The 12249-nt window shown below is 48.7% G+C and overlaps 1 protein-coding gene and 1 long non-coding RNA gene across 6 annotated transcripts in view; one reads left to right on the top strand and one right to left on the bottom strand.

Annotated features, from left to right (window-relative positions):
* The window catches only part of BMP2 (bone morphogenetic protein 2), a 107091-nt gene extending 99836 nt beyond the window's left edge, over positions 1–7255 (bottom strand). For 3 of the 5 annotated variants that reach the window (XR_012055224.1, XM_072927404.1, XM_030268785.4), the window contains exons 1-2: positions 5976–6977; positions 3473–3710 (exon numbers count right to left, since the gene is read on the bottom strand). Coding sequence is in view for 4 of the 5 variants with exons in the window: in XM_072927404.1 (XP_072783505.1) it covers positions 3473–3710; positions 5976–6327 (590 nt within the window). In the remaining variant the exon portion in view is untranslated. Of the gene's footprint in view, positions 1–1701; positions 3711–5975; positions 7037–7116 lie in introns of those variants that run through there. The other 2 variants (XM_072927403.1, XM_032747391.3) reach the window with 2 other exon arrangements.
* Positions 5139–10832, top strand: LOC115494463 (uncharacterized). The gene is made up of 2 exons (XR_012055227.1): positions 5139–5493; positions 7036–10832. It is a non-coding gene; the product is annotated as an uncharacterized lncRNA (long non-coding RNA).
* The last annotated feature ends 1417 nt before the right edge of the window (positions 10833–12249 follow it).

Below are 12249 nucleotides of genomic sequence, written 5' to 3'. Positions count from 1 at the left end.
TTGTTCCGTTTCTTTTACTTTAAGTCCTAAACAAAGTCTTCAGTGCAGCACTCTCATGCTGCCAACCTACAGAGTGAGGTGAGGGTTTTAAAGGTACACTACCAAACCAGTTCTGCAGACATTTATTGACGTGCTGAGCTTGATACCTGCATATTTACTCCTCAAAATCAGTATGGAACTGATGATTCCGTGGCTAACACTAAGCAATTACAGAAATGCGTACAAGAGTAGGTCTTAAGTTTGCAGTGATACACTGGCCTCTCAGTATATTTCACTAAGGATGCAATTCCTTGTCAAGCACCAGGAGGTTTGCCTGCGCAAGGAATGCGGCACCATGCCATGAGCCAGCTCCTGCATAGACAAGTGCTGTAGCAAATTTTTTGGCAACAAAATTAGCATCAACGAGTTCTCATGCCTTACAGGAGTCACCACTCTGTAAAGAGCCTCCCTCAGTCTCGTCACACATGAAGGAGCTGTGAGACTTCATCTTTAGAGCACCAGAGCTGAGAGTCTGGTTAGAAGTGCTGTGGGTTCTTTACAATTTCACAGGGTTCTGATCACACCTTTCATGCTCATCATTAAACTTTCAGCGCTTATCAGCTTCCTCAAGCTTAGGTTTTACAGTACAGTAACACAGCTCTGACTTGGCTACACAACCACACATCACAAACACTAAATCCTTGCTGAATCTCCACTGCCGCCCTGACAACCTTGCCAAAGCAACAACCACAAACTCATTCAGCACTAGGAGAGCTGGCAAGAAGCAAAAGGCAAACCAAACTCCTGCACACAAGATGCTTCATCCCTAAAAACATCAGCCACCAAAACAGCACCAGTGTTTTGAAAAAGCACCTGGAGATTGTCCACTCAGCCAGCCCACAGGTTGCTACGCAGTATCAGCATGACTAACATCAGCTACCTCTCAAAATTAAGCAGAGCCTAACTGCAGAGTGGTGGATTGTTCTCTGACAGCTGTTGAAAACACTGCTGGTACAAAGAAATACATTCGTATCTCACCACAGAGCCTTACAGCCAAAGAGATTTTTAAGCTCACAAGAAAAAAACTGGAAGCAGCCAACAGGTAATTAGTTTTTCTCTCCTATCCTCTGTACCCTCTGCTTTTTGTGATGAACAGCAGTAAAGGACTGCTCTACAAGAGGACCTGTAAGACATCATCAAGTTTGCTTTTCTGATCAACCCATCTAGTTAGTACCATTGCTGCAACCCAGACGATTCTGGTAAAAAAGGAGGAGTTTGCAGAAGGCCAGGACAAAAAAAGAGGGGTTCATTAACAAAACATCAGGAGGCCCAAATCAGAGATTCCCACAGCTGACTTAGTGAGATCCCGAGAGGGCCCAATGCACACATGGCTTCAGGAAGTGTAGCCACAGTTCGCCAAATCCAGAACTGGACCCACAACAGAGCTTGAGAGGATGACCAAGAAGCCCATTTAAGCTCCTTTCCTGCTCTCCTGTTTCAGCACAACCTTCACACAACACCCCCAGGCTCTGCCTGCCACACCAGGTGTGGAACACGAAACAGGCACAATCAGTATCAGTTTTTATGCTGTTTGCCTACTGCAAATCACAGTTTGCCCCTTACATGAAGGGTTTAAAAACCAGTAAGATGATGCAAGCACAAGTTGTGATGACTGCACAAGTGAACCATTTTTTCTTACAGACTAGACTTCTCAGAAAGAAATATCAGAATTCTATGGTTTATTATCTGAAATAGATTTAAACATTTGGGAAGGGAAAAAAAAACTTTCCAACACAAAACCCTGGAAATGAAGAGAGGCTAATCTGCCAAACAGCAAAACCATCAGCTGAGGTTAGAGAGAAGGCTGCATATGACAACAGCTTGCTGCATGTAGGGCAAAAATTGCAGATTAATTTCAATGTAACACTCCACAGAAGTGAGCTCTCATCTGAGGTGAGGAAGTATACAAGGCTTTTCCAACTGTTAAAGACAAGGGCCGGTACAATTTAGGTAGGTATTCCTCTTTAGCATAGATAATCACAAAAAAAAAAGGATGACATTTTAGTTTTTATTATTTTATATTTGGCCAGGACTTTTAAAGGAAGGACTTTTAAAGGAAACATCAAACATTCACTTTTCTGTAGATCTAGAAAGGATTCAGTCTTCCCCCACCCGCAGCTCCCATAGGATTTCTCTTGGCCCTTATATTCACACTGCAAATTAGTTGGGAATAGCAGTATTTATACTAGATCAGCAACTTCTGGTTCTTAGCCAAATGTTCCACCTAAAGAGGATGCCAGTTCTCATGGATTGGACAGCCCACCCTGCAGCATTCCTGAGAATTGTACAATATAATCTTGAAAGTCAGCAGAGTGGATTATCCACTTTTTTCTGGACTTGAACTTGTGACCTTAACAGTAGCACAGCAGAAAGCAAATGTGCTATGCACTTTGCCATAGTAACCTTCCATGTATTCTTTTCAACTTAAATACACACAATTGAAACAGCTACAATTTTGGAAAATTATGTACAAACCCTATATTTTTTTCTTTTTTGATTACATATAAATACAAATTAGCTATTCTTCTAAAAAGTGGTTATAATAGTAAATAAATACAAAATAAGAATCTGACCATTATACTTCATGTGCTGGGGGTTAAACCCATATAAAATGTACAACTAAAATACATTTAAAATCTTTAAAGGAATATTTCTCTGATTAAAATATTTGTTTTCCCAACTTTTTCGTAGACATAAATATATTTTCAAAATAGTTGTGTTTTTTTTTCTTTCAATTTCATTACATAAATAAAGTCTTCATTGGGAAATATTAAAGTGTCAGCTATTTTTTTTTTTTTTTTGCATTTGTCTAATATATTTGCTGTGTTAGCGGCACCCACAACCCTCCACAACCATATCTTGATAGTTCTTTAATACAACTTTTTCATTTTCATCAAGGTAGAGCATGGAAATAGCACTCAGTTCTGTCGGCACACAGCAAGCCTTGGGGATTTTGGAATTCACTGAATTGACCAAAGTCTGAACAATGGCATGGTTTGTTGAGTTTAGATGATCTGCCAGTGGAAAAGGACATTCCCCATGGCAGTAAAAGGCACTATACCCCGGCGGGGCAACAATCCAGTCATTCCACCCCACATCATTGAAGTCCACATATAGCGGATGCCTTTTGCAACTGTATTTGTGGCGTTTACGCTGTTTGTGTTTCGCTTGACGCTTTTCTCTTTTATGGAGCGGGTGTCCCTTGCCATCATGCCCAAACGTCACTAACAATGGCCTGAGCTGAGACCAGCTATCTTCATCCTGATGTAAAGACCTGCTAATCCTAACGTGCCTCTTGGAGGCACTGTTCTCTTTGTCCAAGTGAACCACCTCTACCACAAACCCATGATTAGGTTGTCCATGTGCAATCCACCTCAAAACAGCTGGCGTTACATCAAAACTTTCCCATTTACTTGCATTATGATGCACCAACCTGGTGTCCAAAAGTCTTGTGACAGGGTCCTTAGAGGTGGCTGTGGCTGGCTTTATAATTTCATAAATATTAATACGGTGATGGTAGCTGCTGTTGTTCTCAAAGGCTCCGTGCACCTGTTTCCGAAAAATCTGGAGTTCAGCTGAGGTGATAGACTCCTCATGAGGGATGGAAGTTAAATTAAAGAAGAAACGCCGTGCTGTTTTCCCACTCATTTCTGGCAGTTCTTCCAAAACTTCTAATTTGATTAAACAGGGAAAATAAAAAAATATAAGAAAAGAAAAAAATCAGAAGCTGAGACAAACAATCAAACCCCTTAAGACTGCAGCTTTCAAATGACAGCTAACACATGTGATATACAAGACCTGAAAGACTTTTAGGCAGAAAATACTGTGTCCCTTGTTAGTTTGTTTGTGCAAGCATGTATAGCATGAAATTAAAAATGCTTCATTCATTGTTACACATTTGGATTGGATCCTGGTGGCCTTTGCCTTCCAGATAGTTATCCTTAGAAGGCAGAACTATACAGCATAAATTTGGACTTCAAGGACATGAATGAAAAACTCAAGCACTGGGGAATTATTAAAACTTGTGGAGGACTTTGGGTGACTGTTGCATTTCTGATTTTTTCTAAGAATACAGCTCTAACATTAATCCCTTAAACTCCATTCTAAAAAACATTACTCTGCAATTTGGGTGACCTAAAAATCTTAATGGATTTTTGTGTGTTTAATTAGAGACAGTGAACTCGGCATGCATAGCGGTACTTTATGAAGCACACCCCAGAGTATTTACCCAAAAGGGCCATAAAGAGCAGCAGGAAGATTCAACTGCTGAAAAAAGGGTGGATGGAAAAAAACAATGAAGCAAAGTCACCTCCTAACAAGAAGTTTGTAAAACCACCAAAACCAAACTTTCAAGGAGTCAGTAAACTCCAGGCCATTCCCACCTTTGAGTAACAACAGAATGGAGCTTCAGAAGGAGTACAATATACCTAGGGTTGCCAAGTACATTGTTGCTACAGTCATCAAGAAGTTAAAAGTATTTTCCAAAATAAAACCCTCTCACAGTTTTTACCTTTGCTGGTAAACATACTGAAGGGGGGGAACCACTTTCTAAGGGGGAGCCATAACTGCTATTAGCAATTCTTAGTCGTGTAACCATTCCCCTTTGAATCCAGTACAAATTTTTCGTAAGGTAAATCTCAGCCTTATAGTATTTCAGGACCAGACCAGTATTTGCTAATATGCAGATATTTTTGAATAGCCACAAGACAAACTTCTGCTCCCAAGAAATCACAAAAGCAGTGATAACACAGTGAAAAAAATGGGAGTCACACTGATTTTCTTCTGAATTTTTAACATTTTAAAGAATTTTAACACTACTTTTCTAACAAAATCAGCTTTTGCTGTAATCATAGGACTACTTCAAACTGCAGATTTTTACATTTGCCTAAATCTTATCAACTTTGCCCTTTCAACTCCTCTCTCACTCAGCCCCTTGCCCACAATCCTTGGGTTTAACATGAATGACCCACGTGCTGGCTTTTCCCCATTAACTGCCAGGTTTTTACTTCCCATGTAGGAAAAGGTGGATGAGGAGAGGTTAGATTTCACCATCCACCTTCCTCGCCCTAAGGCTTTCCACTAAACAGCACATCCACTTCTCAGAGGCCGCCTCCTTTTAGAAACTTAAAAACTAATTTTTATCTTTTCTTGACATAATTTTGCTCTAAAAGCAGAGGGGAAATGCGTTTTCATTACTTTTGCAGCGGAGCCACTGCATGGCAGCACCGAAGAGCCGCAGCCAGGAGCAATTACAACCTGGGGAAACGCTTCCCAAAAAAGCACGTGAGCGACACGCGCCCCACCGGCTCCGCGGGCCCGGTTAATGTCACAGCCGCGGCCGCGGGAGCCAGGAAACGCCCCCGACTGCTGAGCGAGGGTCTGTCCCAGAGAATCGCTGCCTCGGGGGGCTGCAGGCAGGGAGCTGCCACAGAAGCGCTGCTGGAGGCCTCGCAGGTGAGAGCCAAGCGCGGCCACGGGGCTTTGGTTAGCCTGGGCACTGTGAGCCCGGGAGGCTCTGGCTGTACCGATCCTCGACGGCAGCTCCCGAGGATGTCGCGACTGATTGTTTCACTTATCTCTCACGGGGATTAGACAGGGATTAGAAACCTCCGCAGCGGCCGGGCTCAGCCACGCATTAGGGAGCCTTCCCTGCTTTCTAGCCTCGCAGGAGAGCAGTGACCTGCGGGAACGCTTAACGCGGAGTCGCGCTGGTCTAGCGGGAAAAGTCCCGGGAGCGCCCCGACGGACGGAGACAGGGGAGAAGAGAGTTGGCAGAGCGAGAGCTCCGCAGCAGAGCTCGTCGGGCAACGCACCCGACCGGGAGATGCACTGTGCGAACCCCGCGGTGCCGGCGGGAGGAATCCGCCCCCCGCTCCTCCTCCGGCCCTGCCCTCCCCTCCGCTCCCGCAGCCCGCGGAGCCCCCGCCCGCCGGTACCTTCGTGGTGGAAGCTGCGGACGGTGTTGGCGCGGCTGGCCGCCCGCTCCAGCGGGAAGCCCAGCGCCGCCGGCTGCCCCAGCTGCTGCCCCGCGTGCAGGCGGTAGAGGTCCAGCATGTAGGGCGGGATGACGACGTCCTTGCCGGGGCTGGGCCGCCGCTTCAGCCCGAACATGTGGAGCAGGCGCAGCTCGAACTCGCTGAGCAGGTCCTCGGGGCGCTGCGCGGCCGAGGCGGCGCGGCCCGGCTCGCTGAAGCGCCGCCGACCCACCTCCGGCATGAGCCCGGCCGCGCCGCCCAGCAGCGCCTGGCAGAGCAGCAGCGCCAGGAGCGAGCGGGTCACGGCAACCATGATCAACCTGCGCGGAGGAGGAGGAGGCGATGGGAGCCAGTCAGCGCGGACACCGCGCCGGGGGAGGGAGGGTACGGGCGGGGACGGTCCGTAGGTGGGACCCACTCGGGCGCCCGACCATGGCCGGCGGAGCCCCCGCCGCGGACCGGCCGGCGGAGCCCCGCGAGGGGCCGCTTCAGGTGCGCGGCGGCACCGAAATCCCCGTGGCAGGAGATCAAAGGGAGCGAGGCGGGACGGGGGAGCGGAGTGGGGCGCTCCGCAACAAAGGAGCGCGGAGGTGAAGGGGAGGAGGGGACGCGGCCGGGGGCACCGCCGGGCCGGGGCGCAGGTGTGCGCCGGGTCGGGCCTCCCGCCGCCACGGCCGGCACCGCTCACCGGGAGGGGAAGGGGCGGCTGCCCAGCAAAGCCAGCTCCCCCCTGCGCTCCCGTCCCGACCCCCGGGCTTCCCCCCACACACCCCGCTGAGCCGAGCCGCGGGGGCTCGGGACCGGGCCCCCCCGCGACGGGGCAGCGGCTTCCCTCAGCGAGGGAAAAGGAGAGGGGTTCTGCCTTAGCGGAGTGGAAGAAGGGGAAGGAGGAAAGTACATATCCTGCTACGTCCTTAGCCAAACCCACAGGGTGACATTCTCCCCCGTGAAACTTTGGGCTGGATTATTATGATAGTAATAATAGTTATGATTAGTGTCCCGTCCCCCCTCTCTCTTCCAGTGCGCTAGCACCTCCGCCGTGGCCCACGGAGTCATCCTGCGGAGAAGGCTTTCAGCGGATCTGCGACCGCCGGAGCTATACCTGTGTGCAGCAGCAGGGGTTGTGTCTGCAGGAGGGTGTTCTGCTCTCGGGGTGTTTTTCCCGCATCACTTGGTGTTACTCCAAACTTCGCTGCTGCTCCTCTACAGCTGCCGAGCAGAAAATAGAAGTTCCCTGAAGTGCAGTCCGCCTCGGAAACATACTTTTAGCAGCTGGTTGAGGAGGCAGAAGGCAAGTCCCAGCCAGGGAAAAAGCTTCTCCCTTTTAAAAGCAGCGATCGTGAAGTTTCTTCTTCTTCCTCCTCCTCGCGTGTGTGTGCCTGTCCGTGAATGGGTCCCTACGTGTCTACGGAGTTAAAAGGCTCCTTTTCAAAAATGTCCTTTGCATCACGCTCATCAGACAGATGGACATTTACGGACACTCCCGCAGCAACATCAAGATGAAGCTTGATTTGTCTCTGCTCCCTTAAAAAAGAAAGGAAAAAGGAGGGAGGAGGGTAAATAAAAGAAGAAAAAAAAAAAAAAAGGGGGTGGGGAGCCGCCCGCCGTCCCGCGTGGAGCGGCCGCGCTAGGGCACCGCGCCGGGCTCCCCGCCGGCCCCGCACCGCACCATGGCCGGGGGTGGCCGCCCGCCGCTGCTGCCGGGGCTTTTTGTTGCGCGGCGATGTCACGACCCCGGAGGCTCGGGGGCCCGCGCCAATCACAGCCGCCCTGTGGGAGCGGGCTGCGGCCCCGCACGGCTTTTAAAGGAGACGCCGCCTCCCTCCCTCGCTCCTTCCCTCCCTCCTCCCTCGCGCGCTCCCTCCCTCGCCGCGGCTGCCGCCCGCGCCCAGGTCGCAGTGTCGCCGCGGCGAGGGATGGGGCGGGCGGCTGTCCCGTTAAACTGTTGTACCGGCGGCTGATCCGCTGCGGGAAGACCCCCGGCCCGCCCGGTCCCGAGTCCCGCTCCGGGCGGCAGCGGCGGAGCGGGACCGGGCCGGGTCGAACAATGACCCATTGTACAGCCCGAGCGCTCCGCCGCCGCAAATCGGATTAACGCCGTGGCCCGGACTGCCGGGGTGGTAAAGTGCGAAGGTCACGTAAGGTACCGGGAGAATCCCGGCGCTTTAGAACTACTTTAAAAATACGTATATGTACTTATTTATTTTTCTCTCCCCCACCAGAGCGTGGAGGTCGCTGCACGAGCCTGGGGCAAGGGCTGGAAATAAGGGGGTTTCCTCGCTCTCCTCTCCGAAAGAGAAGTACCCAAACTCGGGAGACGTCTCCTCCCGCAGCGCTGCCCCGGCGCATCCGATGCGGCTTCAGCCCCGTGCGGGCGGCGGAGGGGTTGGGCTGGGTGGGTTTTTTTAAGATGTGGCTGCCCTCCAGTGGTGGAACGGCGGCGGATCGCCCGGCCCGGAACGGCAGCCCCGGCGCGAACAGCCCGTCCGCGGCCCCGCACCTGCCCCGGGGCCGAGCCGCGCTCCCCGCGGGATCGGGGCCCACCCATGCCCACGCCAGTGCTCCCCGGGCTGCAGTCTCAACTGCTCGTGGCATAGACCATAGAACAGGACAGCGGTGACACGGGTGGAGAAAGCGGGTCCATGCCCAGAGTGATTGTGCTCCCAATCCCAGCTGCATCCCTCGATCCCTTCCTGACGCTGGCAAATCTCCTGATGCAACGAGTAACTCGCGAGCAGGACTGCGTCTTTTGCCCCATCTCTTGTTTGTCTGCTGGGCTCTGCGGTAGGGCCTGGCCCTTGCATAGGTATGCGATACCTAGCAATTTAGGGTCCTCATCAAAGCCAAAGCCATCAGCACACCATCATTAGCCGGGGTCCCTTCCTGGCAAGGCAAGTGCTCTGTGCTCCACCTCCTCTTCCCAATATCTCTCAGGGGCTTCATTTGCAAAAGACACAGCCAGCCTGTGACACCTTGAATTACTGCGGAGGAGGACTTAAAAGCAATAACAACTGAGACAGCTCCATTACCAGCTCCTCCTTTGGGAGCGGCCTTTTCCCTCCATCTTACAACTTCTTAGTGTAGGAAGAACACCAATTTGAGAAAGGAATTCAGCCCATTTGGGCTGGAATAATTCCTCCTGTGGACCCTCTTCCCTTGGCTTCTCTATCACAATTCTAGCCATTCCCATGAAACATCCCTGCAGGATGAGGAGTTCACCCAGGGAAGTACATACCAGCAAAACAAACCCCCCAGAACTGCACCAGCATAATTAAAGAGCTGCTAAAGCTCCTTCATGCCAACAGCTCCAAACGCTAACCTGATTTTCACTCGCTGCCGTGCACACACAGTGGGAGAGGGGACACAAGCAAGGTGAAATCCCTCAAAAGCTGAGTTCTTTTCCCTTGCATTCCAGCACAGATAATGTTTAATTTTATGACTTCCTGCAAGTCTTTAGCATGAACTGAAGGTTCGTGGAGTGTGACTTCAGGGTATGCCAATTATGTAAATCAGCACTAAAATAACAATGGCAACGTAGTTTACACATCACTGACATTAAATGAGCACTTCAACTTCTAATTGCCATTCCAGTTCAATCTTAGTAGGTGATGCCAGGAAAAAGTCATTTCTTGCCTCAACACTTACTCCCTGTGCCTGGAGCATAGGCTCTACTGTATGCCCAGCACAGTGTTATCTCCAGGAGCTCCCTATATTAGGATAATGAGCCTTAGAAGGGAGAAACGTGTTTGTGGTTGCTCTGAAGGCCTGCACACACTCTAATCTCAACTTGCCCCTCTCTTATTTTAAGTATAAATAATCTCAGACACTTCTCTTGGCCATAAAATACCTTGCCCTTATATTTTGTCATGTCTCAATCTGTTTTGATCTGGAGCTGCTGGGGCAGCAACTCTGCCTTCCCATCCATTTCCTTGAGGCCCCAAAAAACAACTGGCACCCACCCACACCAGAACCTCAGCCATGGCCCCCCACCTTCCCCACAGAAAGATTTCTCGCTAAGGCAGGTCCAGCTTCATTGAGGCAGTATCCTGGAATATGGAGGAAAAGGTTAAAAAGCGTTATCCCTGAAGGTTTTGTTATGGTCTGCATCTCCTCAGCACAAAAACTGACTAAATTCTGCCTTATGTTCAGGCCTGCTCCACCCCAGCACCAGCACACCTGAGCTCACCAGCTGAGAAGCATCTTCATGATTACAGACAGAATTAGAGACAGGTGTATTTAGGTATAGTGAACTGGAGGCGAACATGCCTGGATGTGCCCACCGAGACTCCCAGCTCCACAAGTGAGCCCTTGTCCCCCTCCGACTCCTAGAGCTGTGCAGCAGCACACTTGAGATAAAGAAACTAAAGCTCAACTCCTGCATTTCCTGCAGCTGAAATTCCTCACAAGTTCTGTGAAAATGAGGAGTTGAGTGGTACATCAGCTAAATATCCAGCCCCATCCAGGTGGGCTTCCACACTGTCATTGCATTTTACAGTTATTTCAAGAGCAATCCTCCTCTTCAGCCCAAGCCCTGTCAGAGAGAGAAACCACCACTTACACTGAAAAGATCCGTGTTAGTAAAGCTGACTATGCATATTTGTTAATCACCTTTGTGAAATTTCACTTCTCCCCCACCAAACTGCACTAATTAGTTTCTTTCTTCTTCACCACACACACTCCTTTTTTTTTTGTCTTCTTTTTTTTTTTTTTTTTTTTTTTGGCAGGTGTTTAGCCAGTAAGTACTCAATTAGTGGCACCTGCTGCTAATGTTTCAGAGCCAGGTGTTCCTTGCTAGGACCCAAACACAGCTGATAGATATCAACTTCAGGTGTTGTTGGGCTTTCTTAGGAAAACTATCCATATAAGGACATGTTTTACAACAAGGCTGAGAGTCCTTTTTTCAAGGTAGACAGGAGAGAAGAAAATATTTTCTTCCCTCAGAATTTTTTTCTTACAAGTACTGTACAAAATCACATTTATATGTTGCCACAATGTAGTGTCTTTTTTTCCAACTTGGTTACACTGCAACCAGCACTGCTGGTGGCTGTGGGCAGGAGACTTCAGCTGGAGGACCTAGATGAGAAAGGCTCCATGGGGTCTATGACCACAGTTTGCAATTCTTACCAAAATGGCTTAAATTCTGGTCTAGTTAGAGACACAAGTCTGCAGAAACACTCGCATCACTCGATGCACAGTGATACTCAACATTTTACTACTGGCACCAGCAGCCCTATGTCACCAACACAGAGCATTTTTGAGAATTCCCACTTTAGACCACTGTCCCCTGGATATGATAAGTATGTGAGATATGAAATATTAATGTAGTGAGGGTTTTTTTTATGGATTTTGCACATTTCAGTGAATAAACCTCTTGATAAAATTTGTGCTGAAGTATGAAATATATACACGGTACAGCATCAAATGTGAGCAGGGCGACGGCTGAAAATGAGTTAAGATGTGTTAGTGATGTTGAGGTTTTGCCTTCATAATGGGTAGAGATTATCTGAAAGCTTTTCTTTTCCTGAGCTGTGCTTCCTATTGGCATTTGTGTGAATATGATGTGTAGCCATTCTTTAAAATATTACTTAATACTGTTTTCCAAAGACACGTTTGACTTTTGGTGGTTTGTCTTTTAACATCTATCAACTGGCTCTGTTGCACAGCCTGTCTCCTGTTCTGTGAAGGATGGATTCTCACCTGAGAAGATAATTTACAAGAAGGTGATTTGTTTTTGAAGAGAGGAAAGGCAGCTTATTCAGAAATGTCTACTTCTTTTTTATTCACCTTTGCTGAAATCTGGCACCTCTTCAAAGCTGTTGCTCTGTTTCACAGCGAGTCTCAATTTCATTCATCAAATCTCAGCTTGCTTTCTATCATAGTGGCAGGGAAATTGGAATTTATCAGGAAATACAATGCAGACTCAGAATTTTCTCAATTTCCAGTATGTCTCCTCTGCTAGTGAAGAATAGCAGTTACTCCCAGCTCTGTTACATCTGCAAATACAGGCTGCACCAATCAGTTCACGTGGATGTGCAGCTTTGAAACTGCAAGACTAATTCCTACAATTTGTAATAAAATTACTGGTGAAAGAGGAAAAGGGGAGGCTAATATGATAGCCTTTTTTTTTTTTCTTTTTAATGTCTTTTCCTTTGATGCTGCAAAGTTCCAGATTTCAAAATCCAGCATTTGACCTGTTGCTTTTATCATGAAGAGGTGAAAATGCCACAACACCTCA

This window comes from Taeniopygia guttata, chromosome 3 (assembly GCF_048771995.1).
Source record: "Taeniopygia guttata chromosome 3, bTaeGut7.mat, whole genome shotgun sequence".
Classification (NCBI taxonomy): domain Eukaryota; kingdom Metazoa; phylum Chordata; class Aves; order Passeriformes; family Estrildidae; genus Taeniopygia; species Taeniopygia guttata.
This window is presented reverse-complemented; position numbering and strand designations above follow the sequence as displayed.